Below are 14,195 nucleotides of genomic sequence, written 5' to 3' on the forward strand. Positions count from 1 at the left end.
GGGGGGGAAGAAGGAGGGGTAGGGGATGCATGCAGTAGAGCTTGCCTGGACTGTGCAGATGCAGCTGCCCCCTGGCACTCCACATGGGGCTGAGCCACACCTGCTCCCACCCAAGCCAGTCCATGCCTTGCTGCCATGGCTGAGCTCCTGCCCGCAACTGCCCCAGCTCCAGCAGAGTGGGTGTAAGATATCTGGGAGCTGGAACTGGAGCCCTACATGCTAGAGCAAGAGCTACTGGCTGCAGCTTCCCCCCCTGCCTGATACCATTTCCCTTCCTTCCACTACCGTTTCCCCCCCCCCGGCCCCAGACCTGGCCCCAGCCCACAGCTTCCTGGCAAGGCCACCATCCACCCACTCAGCAGCCTTATTTGAGATAAATCTGGTTGAATATAGTATCAGACTAAACTGATATGGGTCAAACCATTTTATGTAATGTCTGTCTCAGACCCCTTCCTGGTTTAAGTTAAACCAGACTCCCCAGTATCCTGGCATGTTCTCTGAGCTGGGAGGGGCCCTCCCCTCTGCTCCCTGGCTGGAGCTTGGCAGAGACTGCAGGCGTCTGCCTGGCTTCCCCCTCCTCTCCTCTCCCCATTCCCTGCTAAGCAGAGATGTCCTTGTCCCCTCTGCCTTACAGAGACACCTCTCACCACTAGCTAGCAGACCACATGCTGATTATGGTCTGTGCTGTGACAAAGGCAGAATCAATAGGTAGCTGGTATGTCCCTCTGTTGTTTTCCTAATGGGGTGATAAACACTGAGTTAGGGCTGATAAACACTGTGTTATCAATTCCCTGCTGGGCTGGTTAGAAGTGGGGAGTGGGGGAGCTGTTCCCTAAGCAGAGTGTCCTGCTGCAGCCTGTCCACACCCCCTCAGCTCAGTATTGTGGAAGGGAAGGGAGGGCTGCTCTAGCACCCGTCCCCCCACACCCGGATTCTAGCCTGAGCTACTGCACGTGCCTGTATTTCTGGGATATCTGTGCAGTTACAAACTGATTTAGCTTAGACAGGTTAGACTAACCTGCAAAGATTGACTCAATTCAGGCTCAGGCTTTTTGAATGTTTGTCCTTAGCCTACAGGTCAGAGTTAGACTGCAATGAGGCAATATTGTTTGCATATAGTAATCGTTCTGTCTCATCCTTGATGCTCTTTTATTCAACTGAAACCGCCTTCTTCTATGTAAAAACAGGAGTATTAACCATAAAGGATATAGTTAAAAGAATCCCAAGTGACACTTCTTTCTTATTTATGCAAAGCCTTCCTCTCCTTTCCCCCAACTTTCCTCACCTCCCCTTGATCATGGAAATAGGCATGTCGCATACAAATCAATGAGATGAATCACTAACAAAACTGGATCTGACAAGGGATGGAATACAGATGAGTGTAGACACTCAGATTAATTCTGTGTTTGAGAGTAAATGTCCAAAAATGAAAACATGTTCTGGTTCAGCTTCAAAGTATGAGTGAAATCCTAATGCTCTTCAAATCACTGGCTTGAATGATTTGAATGGAACCAGGGATTCAAACTGACCCCTTGTTGTGAAGAGTTAATAAGTAGGAGGCATCTGATATCTTTGGGTAGAATAATTTTAGAGATGAGTAGAAGGTTTTTGCTTTAACTGAAATTGGGGAGCGTACAAGATTAAATGAAACCGAGCTTTTTAAGAGCTTGACATAAATACGGACCTTTTTTTTTCCAATGTCAAGTTTCACTTGGGCTTTAAACTATTGCTTGTGTGTGGTTTTGATCCCACAGTCCCAACTTTTTGTAGGGATCTTAGAAAATTGAAATGTTGACACGTATTGTGAATGTTGTCCCTGTATGTTATTGTCCCAGGCACAGTTTTAATTGAATTTAGGTTTTTTCCCCGTCACAAAAGTTGATAGCTGTACTGAAAATATTTCTTGTGTGAAGCTCTCCTGCATCATTATCACTGAAGATCTGTTCCTATTCTTTTGTAGATAATTAGATTAAAATTGCTTTGTGGACTGTTGATTTGCAAAACATATACAAATTCTTCTTATAAATGTCTAAATTAGCCGATAAAGTTTTTCTATCATGTTTAAATCAAGATTTTATTTTTCTTGCTTGCTTCATCAACTTTATCTATAATGTTTTAATTTATGCTAATTGGGTATTCTGAATAGTTTATTGATAAGGTTAACCAACAAAATAAAACATTCCCTCACCAGTTTTGCCAGCTGATTTTCCAGTCCCACTGAAATTCAGACTCTGCCTTTATCTGTTTGAATAGATGATATAATTTTTTTTTTCCTGGCCCCTAATTAGTCTCTTTTAATTGTCAATGGTAGAATATGCTTTGGTTTGTCTGGCCCCATCTTCCCACTTTAAAGTGTTACCATTGCTTATAGTTGTTTAAACAATCTTTCCTCTTAGTACTGCATTTCAGTTTATCACTTTATAAAGAGTTAGTGAACACAACCCCCGTTTTTAAAGAATGATGTTCAATACTGAAAAGAAAATATTAGGACTGATATTTTTTTTAATAGCAATTTATACCGTAATAAAACTCTGTGATATTGAAGTTATGAATAAAGTGTAAGTAATGGAGCCATCTACCTGGCTGATGATGGAAAAAATAAAAGTATTTTAAGGTACAGTAGCTTTTGGATCAATAGATAATCTTTCCACCTGTCTCCTGTAGGCTAAATGACTGGATAAATGACAATGAGGATGTCATGGACATGCAACAAGTAATTCATTACTAGTCCGAGCTCTTCTCGCTGCTTTGACTTTTACTTATATCAATAAAAAAGGTCTAGAGGAGTCCAAGTGTGAGGAAAGAATGGCACCTTCTTTTACCTTCCTGATCAGAGAAGGTTTCTGTAGGCTTCTATATACAACTTCATAAAGGAAAATGAGGCCAGTTCCTTCAGTGCTTTTATTTCAAGGTCTTTCTGTTCATTAACTGTAAAAACTGGGGGGTTTGGTCTGTCTTAGAACATCGTAGGACAGTCGCTGCAGCCAGTTTAGTGCTCCTCTGAACTAACATCCAGTAGCATAAGGAGGGGCAGGTGACTAGGATACCAGCCCCAGGCACACACTCAGCTGGGGTAGGGGCAGGGAGTTCAATAACCACTGCCACAGCTAGCCTGACCACTGCTGCCCAGGGAGTTACAAGGCTGCTCCCTTCGTGTCTTTTGCACATACATTACTATCGACTATATGTTGGTATCCATTGCCACAATATCTAAGCACCTCCTGTAATAAAAAAGAACTAGGTGCAGATTCAAAAGGGTTTTTTTTCTGAATTTAAGTTCATAGGAAAGGAGGGCTGGAAGGGACCATACAAAGTCATCCTGCTCAAAGCAGGATCACCCCTGACTAAACCATCCCAGTCTGTCTAACCTGGGCTTGAAAATTTCCAGTCTGTGGATGGCAATTCCACAAACTTCTCTAGGTGGCTTGTTCCAATGCTTAACCACCTTTATAGTCAGAAAGCTCTTCTGAACCTACAGTCTAAGTTTCCTCTTCGAATATTCACATTTTGTATGTAATGTTATGCGAAACCAAGAGAAGAATTCTTCTGTAATTCTTCTGATGAGCCTTATCTCTCAAGCCTGGTAGTTTCAAATAATCTACAGTACATCAGGTCTGTATGTTGAATGGCCTGGAGCCCATTCCTCTTCACCATATCTCCCTTCTCTAGGGTTGCAGAAGACCTTCTGTAAAGGCCTAACAAGGTGCTCAGGCTGGCCAAGGCGGGTTTTCGTTCCTGAGCTGGTGCGGAGCAGGAATGGTCTCAACAGTTGTGAAAATAGTTTTAAGGAAAACATTTGGTTTAGTTCATTACTATAATCTCATGAATAGCTCATTGAAAAAAGACATTTTATAAAACATAAATATTATTGAAGGTTAGGAGACCAAAGTTTAATGTAGGGTTGAATTTCTTACTATATGGTCCCCGTCTTTAATAGTGAATTGTTTCTGAATGTTTGTTGGATTGTCTGTGCTAAGTAAGTGGCAGCACTATATTAGCTTAAGTCTGGTTCTGTGGCCATTTGACTTTTTACTTACAATTTTTCTTAATTTGGAGCAAGAGATTTATTTTCCTTTTTATTTACTTTATTTATTTATAATCTCCTTTATGGCTTAAGAAATATTTCTGACTGTTGTTGAGAGGGAAAATACTGAATATAACCAGAGGGCCGCATACTTCATTGCGTATGTAGGCCAAGCTGTATGTGGTGTTCAGCTTTTAAGTGCAAGTGGCTTTTTAGACTTATGGACCATTTGCGAAGGTATCTGGAGGGCAAAGGATCTTAGATTGGCTATGCCATGAAAATGATAATGTACCTGTGCAGACTGAGGCTCTGACAGTAATAGAAAACCCATCTCCAGCTACTAGGCTCCAAAGAAGCAAAACTATAGAAACCCATTGACAGTGGCCCATTCTAGTTGACTAGGAAGAAATCAGGCAGGGAGGGAAATCTTGAAGATTTGGGTGGGAGTAACATTGACTTTCATACTGGTGTGAAAATCTCATCTTGAAAAAACACTGTGTAAAGAGTTAAACTTGTATTAATGGATGCTATGTATCTGAGACTGTTAAAGCTGATGGGACTGTTCCCCCAGTTACTCCCATCCCTTCCTCCTCAAGGTCTCCATGCTGGTAACTCTGTGTACCCTCCTTTTGTTTCCTACCCCCATATCAGGGGATCTTTGCGCCCTCCTATCCTTTCACCCCCATGCCAGTGTTTTTCCCACTCCAAAATTATCTTTTTTTCCCCTCAGACTAAAATGGATAAATAGAGAAATTAAATAGGATCTCACTTTGCACAGCTAAAACCTTCAAAGTATCTATTTCCTTCTGTCCCTTCCAGGACAAGTCTCCCATGGACCAATTTTGAAATATAACAGTATTTAAAGACTTTTAACTTATAAATAAACTTTAATAAACATATTTTCAGCAGACAACAGATGGCATTTGAAAGAGCTGCCTGAAGCTATGTGACATCCTATGCCATATTATTTATTTTGCAATAATAATGTCCATTAAATGTGTTCCTCTTCCCTTTTTGAAATTGCTCAGTGAAGGGGCTTTTATAGCCATTTGCAAATGTAAAAAAGTAATGCCTGCTTTAGAAGTTGTGTTTTGATATTATGAGGATGCACGTTGAAGCTGAATACCACGCAGAAATACTCTGTGTGAGTAGCCATATTAGACATCAGAACACTTTCTAAAGAGACGTACAACACTGAACTATAAAGGACTTGTGCTAACTGCAAAAAGGGTCTTCATAGATTACCTTTAGAGAATTCACAACTTCCTATTCAGAGCAGCTTTATGGCCCTTTTAATGGGTGTCTGTTTTAAGTGTTTGAACCTTGATCCTCTATGTCAACGATGAATAAAAAATGAACGTGCCCTGCTCAGAACTAGTCCAGCAATGTTCATCAATTGCTTTGTTTGACTATTATAAAGATTCTTCCCCATGTGGCTTTAAATTCTATTTGTTTGCTTCTTACTTACAGTTTGCTAATATTCAGTGTAATTTGAATTTTGCAGAGGCTTCTTTTTACATAATAATGTGGTATTAACCTTGCCCCAGCAATTCATGCATTAAAACATTTCATATGGTCAGGCTCCTGCATTCATTCTGTGAGCAGAACTTAACCATATAGTGTCTGGGTGAAGGCTAAGAAATCCGAAACTGCGTTCCATAGCAGTTACTTGAAAAAAGAAAGGAAAGTGTCACTGAACATGAATGTCACTAAGATCCCCTGTAAAATGCTAATCACAGCATAAATGGCAGGGGGGTTACTCACACACACAATTGAAAGTGCCATAAAATGGCAAACCAGCTATAAAAATGTTCTGTGTATAATGGCTGGTTTGTATGGCGCCTTAAACTGAACATTTTGCAGGTCTGATCTCGGGATGGGTAATTAGAGCTCTAGTTCTGGGACTGCACCGGGGTCTCAAACTGCTGAGGTCCTGGGGTCAGAGCCAACAATCAGCTGGCCCCAGACCTGAAGGCGCCCAGCTTTCACTTGCCAGTACAAGGGGAGCCTGAAACTATGGTCGTGATCCCAGTTTCCCTCCAGCACTGGGAAGTAGAAAGGACACAACAGAGATCTGATCCCTAGCTCTCTTTCCTTTTCCTTGGTGGGTCATGTCATTCCATGGTGATCTAGTTGGGGATGGTCTTGCTTTGAGCAGGGTGTTGGACTAAATGTGATCTCCTGAGGTCTCTTCCAACCCTAATTTTCTATGATTCTATGATCCCAAAATTGTGCTTCCTGCCATGAACCTGTGGTATGTTTGGAGGCACAATTTTAGGATTGAGGATCAAATTCCATGACCCCTTTAAGTGAACATGTGACAGGGGTGTATGGATCATCAAGGGTCTATGGATCATCAGTGCAAACAGCTCACAGTACCCTTAAGAAAGTAATTGTTGTTTTTTTTCCTGATGGTATGCCTTTACATTCTCACTTAGGCTAGTAATCTGGTAATATTTTGGTATGTTACCTACATCTCATTTGACAATCCCTATTTCCACTTTCTGGATCTATTTTGATTACATATCTTCCCTGCATAAATGGCTCATTGCATTGTTACATGCAGTTTGAGAAAATATAGATGGACTATGCACAAATACAACAGCCGTTTTGGGGCTCTCACACAGGGAAATGAGGACCTCCCAGATCTTAAAATCTGAGCTGCTATAGCTTGAGCCGAAGAGCCAAACTTCTGTGAACTGGGGGCTATATGAATTCATGTCCTCAATGGAGCCTTATAGGTGTAGTACACATACCCTTATAGGTAACACAAGCTTACCCTGCTGTAACATAGAAAGTTTTCTGACCCCAGTCTCCTGCACAGGCATCGACTATTCCCTTCATTTGCTTTATAATTGATTGTTTTTCAAATCCAAAGAGTAAAATTGCATTAAATTTTAGTTCTAAGGGCATTTGGTGTTTCAGTGTTTGAGCTCCTAGGCTGAGTAAATGGGAAAGAATTTACAGATTCCTAAGTGTTCATAAACACATCGAGCCATATATCATAATTAAAATCATGCACAGCAATACAATTCAGGCCTTCATTCAGATAAACAATTAAATCAGAAGATTAGGGAAAAGGGTCAGTCTCCAAAGTGGCCATGTAAAGCTGATATCACAGTGCTTTCTATCTGCCAGATCATTATAGAAAGTCTAGGTGTAAAGAACCTTTAAAAGTGATTTGTTCATGAGATGCCAGAAACATGCTCTCAGGCTCTACTGGAAATACACAATTGTTGATAATCATATGCAAGCAACAGATCTAAATATGCGTATTTCAAAACAGAACTGGTAAAAGAAATAGGATTGTAAAGAAGGGCTGAAGAGAGTCTTGATAAAAAGCTATTGAACAAATTCTGATACAATAAGAAATTTAACAGATCTTTAGATAAGCCGTCTTCTCTTAAAAGAAAGCTAAGGCAGCTGACAGAACCGCTTAAAGCATTTCATACCTTGCAACCTCAAACCATGTCATTCCCCCCGCCCCCCTCCCATTGGCTCTGAACTGCAACCCGCCACCTCTCACCCTATTTTGTTTTCCAATTTTCATTGAGGATCTTTGCTTTGAGACTTTCTGCAGGAGAAAGTGTTTTAAGTGGAAGTCTCTTTTATACTGCACCTAATGCCTGCCAATATGATTCTTGTTACAGATTAAAAACCATTTTCCTTCTGTCCTCAAGCTGTTTTGCTGCTTATTATCATGTTTAACATACTCAGTGCCTGGCAGGACAGAGATTAGAAATCCTTAATATTCATTTTATAGTGTGAGGTCTTGCCAGAATTTTGCAGCATGGACTATATAGAACATCAACATAATGTATCAGAGCAAAAGTTCTGAACAATCCAGTAAGCCACCCTAATATCCCTTTTATCCTTTTATGATTTATTTAAAAATAATATGCTGTACTCAGCTGTGTCCCCTTAATAATGTGGTTGAAAACTTACATTGAATAGAAACCTTGATTTTTTTTTTTGCCATGTTAGATGCAAACAATAAAGATTTGCTGTACGTATATGTGCATTTAATGAATGCTTCTTTTCATAAGTTTGCTTTGTTTTAAAACCAGTATATTTGGACTATTTCTTTTCTAACTCTAGTTATGTATTTTTAATAGACTGGGAGGAAGGAGAAGGGAGACCCACTGAACATTGCCATTGACAAGATGACCAAAAAGACGAGGGACCTACGACGGCAGGTATGCTGTGTTCATCCTAATGCATGCTGAATGTCAAGAAAGCAGTTACACTTCATGTTCACAGTGTCATTGGTAGAATTATAAATATGCACAATCTAATTGAGATGTGTTACTACGTTGTAATTAATGGCAGCCAAAATGATTAACTGAGGCACATAGCCTGAATTATCTAGTGTTCCTTGGTTCTAAGATGGTGGAAAAATACACTAGGATATAGTTGTCTACAACCAAAGGCCTCCATACTTGCAAACACTGACACGTGTTTATTTTCGCTCATGTGGACAGTTGTGATGAAGTAAATGAAACTCATCATATGATTTAATTTACCGCATTCTGTCAAATTTATATAATTGAATTTAACATGCATCCAAATTTTCTGACTTTCAATTTCAGAAAATAATAAAGCACCAAGCAAAGGCATTTGCAAGGATCTATTTTTTTCCTCCTTTTAACTCAAACTTAAGACACAGGTTGTATTTAGAATATTTGATTAAAAAAACTGCATCATACTGAAAGGAATACAGTAGCACATGTGTTGGCATTTGTGCTTTTGAAGATCTCAGTTCTGTGACAGTGTGTGGCTAGAATACTATCAAAGGGGAAAAACCATCAAATCAGAAAATAGTTCTGGCCAAAATATGCAAATATACACACCTATCTATGTATTGGTTCCCAGTAGAAGTAATATGCCTTTTAGATATGCTGGGCAGCCAGAGTTATATGCATATGTTAGTGCTCATTTCCTGTGAAATTCGGGTCTTTATTTTAGATACTTAACTTCTGACAAGCAAGTTTGAAAATACTGGCTTCAGTGCAGGTTGCTATCCTTTAATAATAAAAATATTGCAGTGGGCCACAGGTACCATGAATCATTATCATGACTTTTGGAAACAAGCTAATGTTATTGTAACAGGAGGCCTTCTCAGGGCTGATTTTCCTGTGGCCTACCCACTTGTTTCTGGACTAACTGCCTGCCTTCTTGCCCGCCATGCCTTGTTGTTAATTAATTAATTGATGCTAATTAGGCGGGAGGCTGCTCATTTCTTGCCCCAATGCCAGGGGCGCTATCTGCGGCTCCGTTCCTCCCCTACACCTCAGCCCAAGCCTCGCAGATGGCATCCAGTTGTTACTAACATCACCAGCCCCACACTGGGCCTCAGAATCCTATTAGTTGAACCCCACCTAGATCCCTCCATTCCGGTGGCCTATTTCACCTTCATTCCCAGCTGCATAGCTCCCTGAGCTGCTCCCCCTTATGGGTGTGGTCCCCCCGGGACCTTTGGCTCACTGGCCCTGGCCCACCTCCAACCCAGTTGGAACCCCAGGCCCTCAGCTCTTGGGTGTTTCTCAGGGTGGGCCCCTGGCCCTTTGACCCTTCCAGTCCTGGCCCCAGCTTGGACCAGTCGGGGGATGTCAAGACAGGTTGAGTCTATGGCCCTCTCTCTGAGGTCCACCTTCCAGACCTTATCAAGTCGGTAACCCACCCAGTTGTGGGGGCTAGGGATTAAGGTGCCCTGACCCGCCTTTCATAGTTTCATAGTTTCTAGGGTCGGAAGCGACCTGAGTAGATCATCTAGTCCTACCCCCTGCTATGGCAGGAAAGAGTACTGGGGTCAAACGACCCCAGCAAGGTGTACATCTAGCCAGGGTGGTAACTGGCCTGGCATTTCCTGGGGGCTCTCGCACCACTTAGAGCCCCACCAGGCCACCCATTCCTGGCAGGGTGCAGTTTTAGGTCATGCCCAGGACCAGGAGCCTCCTGACCATCCCCTACAGCTCCCCCCTTACCTCTAGTTGATACCAGCAGCCCTGAAGCCAGGCAGTGTTGTTTCCTGGCCTCCCAACAGCAAAATGCCCTGTTTATATGAGCAGACCTGAATCTAAAATGGCTTCCCTAATCAGACACTTGCTGGCTGCTGTCGTCTGGCCCCTTGAAGTGGCAGGCACAAACAGTGTCCTGCCACAGTGACATATAATCCTAAGATAATGAGAGCAGCAAGATGCTGCTTCTCTGCAGTTCTGGGCTCCAAATTTGAGGGACCCCCAAGCTGCCAGAATGAGGTTCATGCTTTGACCTTGTACAGACATTCGGTTTCTCCTGGGAGACGTGCTGCTTTCCCAGGAAAAACCATGAATGTACAGATGTTCAGGCTTTTTCCCAGGGTAAAAATGGACACTGCAGGAAAAAAATAACCTGGGAACAACCACCCAGTTCCAGGAGAGTTTCTCCTGGGAGGATGAATGTCTGCACATGTGCCTTCTCTCAGAAGAGAACATAGTCCTCCAGCAGACCTTCCCTCCTCCACAGGAAGCCAGTGTATTTTTTAGTAGACTCTGCTATACCAGTAGTGAGCAGAAAACATCCCTTTTACAGTTTCCATGTAGTGCTGCTTGGAAACACAGGCTGACCATGGGCAGTCAGGGTCAGTTAACCAAGGCTTACCTATGCACCACTGCCATCTGTCATCAGGCAGACTACGGGAGCCAGCAGAGCACCCTGAGATGTGTGCACAGCCCCTGCCCTCCCCACGCCCCGGCTGCACAATGTCAGCACTGCAAGCTGTCCATTCTTCAGGGCTTCAGCATTCCTGTGTCAGTACACATAGCTCTGGGTAAATTTCTCTGCCAGGGAAACAAACCTGGGAGAATTCTCCCAAATTATTTGCATGTGTGTATGCAGGCTATGTGTTGCCTCCAACACTGTTTTTCTTGCTTGAGAGAAGTTTCAGGTCAGTATGAGTTGTTCTTCTGTATGGAACTCCCAGTAGCTGCTATATTGTCTTGGGTCAAGTTCCACTCCCAGACTTACTGACTTTGTAAAAATGGCACTTACTGGTCACATCTAGTCTGTGTGTATATTCAGCCTCATGTATGCTGCCTTTAGTCCCAAAAATGGGCTAGAACTGTTTGCAAAAGAAACGTAAAACACACATGCAAACATTTATAGGGTTGGATCCAAAGTCTAATATTTTCATGGGCTTTTTATTGTTTTTAGTCCTGATGAGTTCATTGCTTATTTGGATTTCGGCAGCAGCCAACACTCCTAGTGAAGGTCAGGGCTGTACAGATCCACGAGACAATAACATCTGCATCCCTAAGAGTTTATATGTTGATTATACGCCACCACTTCCAACAGTGAATTCTGTTTCATCTTGTGCATCATCAATGGACTGTGTATTAATCTCCAGTCCAGTGCATCTAACTAAACCTTTTTTTAATGGTGTATCAGGGGAGTCACTGTGAAAATAATGAGATTCAAGGAGAAATGAACCAATTGAGACTAGATAGCTGGCAGTTTGCCATCTTTTACTTGTGAACAACTAGCTTTAGAAGTGGACACTCTTGAGAGAGAGAGAGAGAGAGAGAGCAAACATGGAAGCCCATAATACCATTTTTAGAGCATTGCTTTTTAAAACAACATGACATGGAAACTTCTTGCCCATGTGACTCCTCAAGCTCATTGTTGCTGCCATAAACTGGGCAGTCTACAAAATGCATTTGTAACCAGGAATGAGAAGGGTTATCTTCCATCTGGCAGACAGGCTGCCTTCCTAGGCTTCGCTGATCTTTCTTTTTCTTCAGATTGCACTGCTCAGTTCTGCCTTTTATTTCAGCTGCACAAAGGAGCACATGCAGGCATGCAAAGTGGTTGTGGTTACGGCATATGGCACAAAAAAATCCATCTCATGATTTATAGCAATATTAGTTTTCCCTTTTTGATGGAATTACATATTTATAATTGTCACTTAGGATCTCTTGTGTATTTGCTAAATATTATGGAGATCTAATAATGGACCTTCAGATCTACTGTCAGTAAGATGAATATCAAATCAACTCAGTGTGAATGAGTGCATGGATGCATGCACGTCAGATCAGCCCACTGCTTGCTGCTACCACTGACTTTGGTTTGAACTATTTGGGAAATGTGTAGTGTTCACAGGCTGATAACATCTCATGCCAATTGGCAGGCTCTATTTTTATGGGGGGGGGTTGGGTTTTTTGCTCTCACCTGCACATTGGCCTAAAAGAACAAAAAAACCCCAAAAAAACAATAACAACAACAAAAAACCAACAACAACAACAACAAACCCCCCCCCCCCAAACAACACAAAACTCCAGCATCAAAACCAAAAAAGCCCTTCACGGTGTGCTACAGCAGGCAAGAACAATCACAGCAGCAGGGTGTTCTCTGCTGCCAGTTATTTTGTTAGTATGTTTTATCTAGTTAGAAAAAAAATACTAACACTATTATTTAAATACTGCAAGTAATCACAAAGCAGCATGGGCGTGCAGTCTTTAAAACATTGCAACTCGGTAGTGACATTGAGGCAAACATAAGCAGGAAGGACACACCAGAGAATTTTGGCTTATGCACAGCCTGGATGCACAGTGAAGCCCAACATGGTCTATAGATCATTTGGAGTTGGGTTAGTAGTACGCCAGCTGTTCTACTGTCACTACCACTGGTGTCCCACCTGTTACTGCTGCTGCCTCCTGCCACTGCTATCAGAATCTCTGTCCCACAGATGCTGTTCCACTCTATTAGTTTGGATCAGACAGGCCACTTCTCTTTGAGTTCCAGTAACCAGCCCACTAACTTCCACCATGAGGGACAAAATAGAAGATCTGATGTCTTTACTGATATTAGTATTAGCACTGTAGTCTATCAGCATTGTTCTGCCTAGTACATGTAAGATACAGGACTCTTCCTACATATTTTATCACTCCATTAGACTCAATATGTATATGCCTTATCTGTAGGGTGACCATAATAATTTTAGGGAAGTCCAGGATGAGGGGGGCGCCCCCCATATACGTGCACCCAAGATGTGTGTGTGGCTGGGGGCAGGGCTGGAACAGCTGTCAAGATATGCTGGGGAGTGTGCTGCCTTTGTCACCAGAGCTGGCATTGTGGGCTGGGACCAGGGGTAGGGTGCCAGCCACACGGGGGGTGCTGCGTGGGTTCTGTCTGCCCTGCACTGATTGACAGCTGTGGCCCTGTCCTGGCATCTGTGGCTGCATCCTGGCCAGGCGCCCCCAGGCTGGGCTGGGCCAGGCTAGCCTCATTGCAATCCCCATCTGAGGAGCCCGACCTGGCCTAGCTGTGCCCTGCCCTAACCAGGGAGGGGGGGTGCAAGACTGGGGCTGGCTGTCTCCACCCAGCCGAGGGGTGCACAGCCAGGAAGCGGCTGCAGGCGACAGAGCCATGAGTCAGCACAGGGCAGAGAGAGCCTGCACAATGCCCCCAGCCTGGCCAGTGCCCCCAATGCAGTCAGCACCCCGCTTGTACCCCCAGCCCTGGCAGCTCCCAGGAGTGGAGCCAGATGGGACAGTGTGGCACACACATTCATACAGCCTCGACTGTACACCTCCAAGGCTCACACCAATCTAGGAAATGTGCTTAAATTTTCTCCAATGGCTAGGATACTGACACAGCCTATAAAATCTGGGCCTGTCCTCACCAATCTAGGACTTATGGTCACCCTACTTATCTACCAGTTCTGATGGTACACACTCCTAAAGAAGTGAAAACATTTTCCTTAGTGATGTTCAATCTGTGGTTTGAGAGGCACTGACATACAGATTTTTCAGGGTACTAACCTACCCTGATGGCTGTGTGTAGACAAAATGAGAAGCATGTATACACAACATTTTAAAGCAGGCTAAATGCTTTTGCACCACTTTAGTGGTGTCGGTGTTTGCATGCCTCAGCGGTGTATTGCACATTAATTCCAGCCGCTGTAGGAAATTCAGTGGTGTAATGTGCCCTAAATAACTTAGGGTGCAGCAAACTAAAACTTCTTTGAGGAGTTTTAGGTTTCTGCCTCTACAGCCACAGAGTGAAGCACCAGGCTACGTGCAGCACTGCGGCTCTTTAGGAAGCCCTGCAGGCAGCGTGGCAGCATCCTGGGAAAGCAGGCTCCACCCAAGAAAAGTGGTGTTGCATAAATTGCTGATTTTATCCCCTGGAGGCT

General features: G+C 43.0%; 1 protein-coding gene across 2 annotated transcripts in view; it reads left to right on the forward strand.

Moving 5' to 3' along the window:
* CTNNA2 (catenin alpha 2) overlaps positions 1-14,195 on the forward strand; it is a 1,036,033-nt gene that overhangs the window by 742,428 nt on the left and 279,410 nt on the right. For both annotated transcript variants that reach the window (XM_019526187.1, XM_019526188.1), the window contains exon 8: positions 8,140-8,220. In XM_019526187.1, the coding sequence (XP_019381732.1) occupies positions 8,140-8,220 (81 nt within the window). The remainder of the gene's footprint in view (positions 1-8,139; positions 8,221-14,195) is intronic.

Source organism: Gavialis gangeticus, unplaced genomic scaffold (genome assembly GCF_001723915.1).
Source record: "Gavialis gangeticus isolate Ggan-Ray unplaced genomic scaffold, GavGan_comp1, whole genome shotgun sequence".
Lineage (NCBI taxonomy): Eukaryota > Metazoa > Chordata > Crocodylia > Gavialidae > Gavialis > Gavialis gangeticus.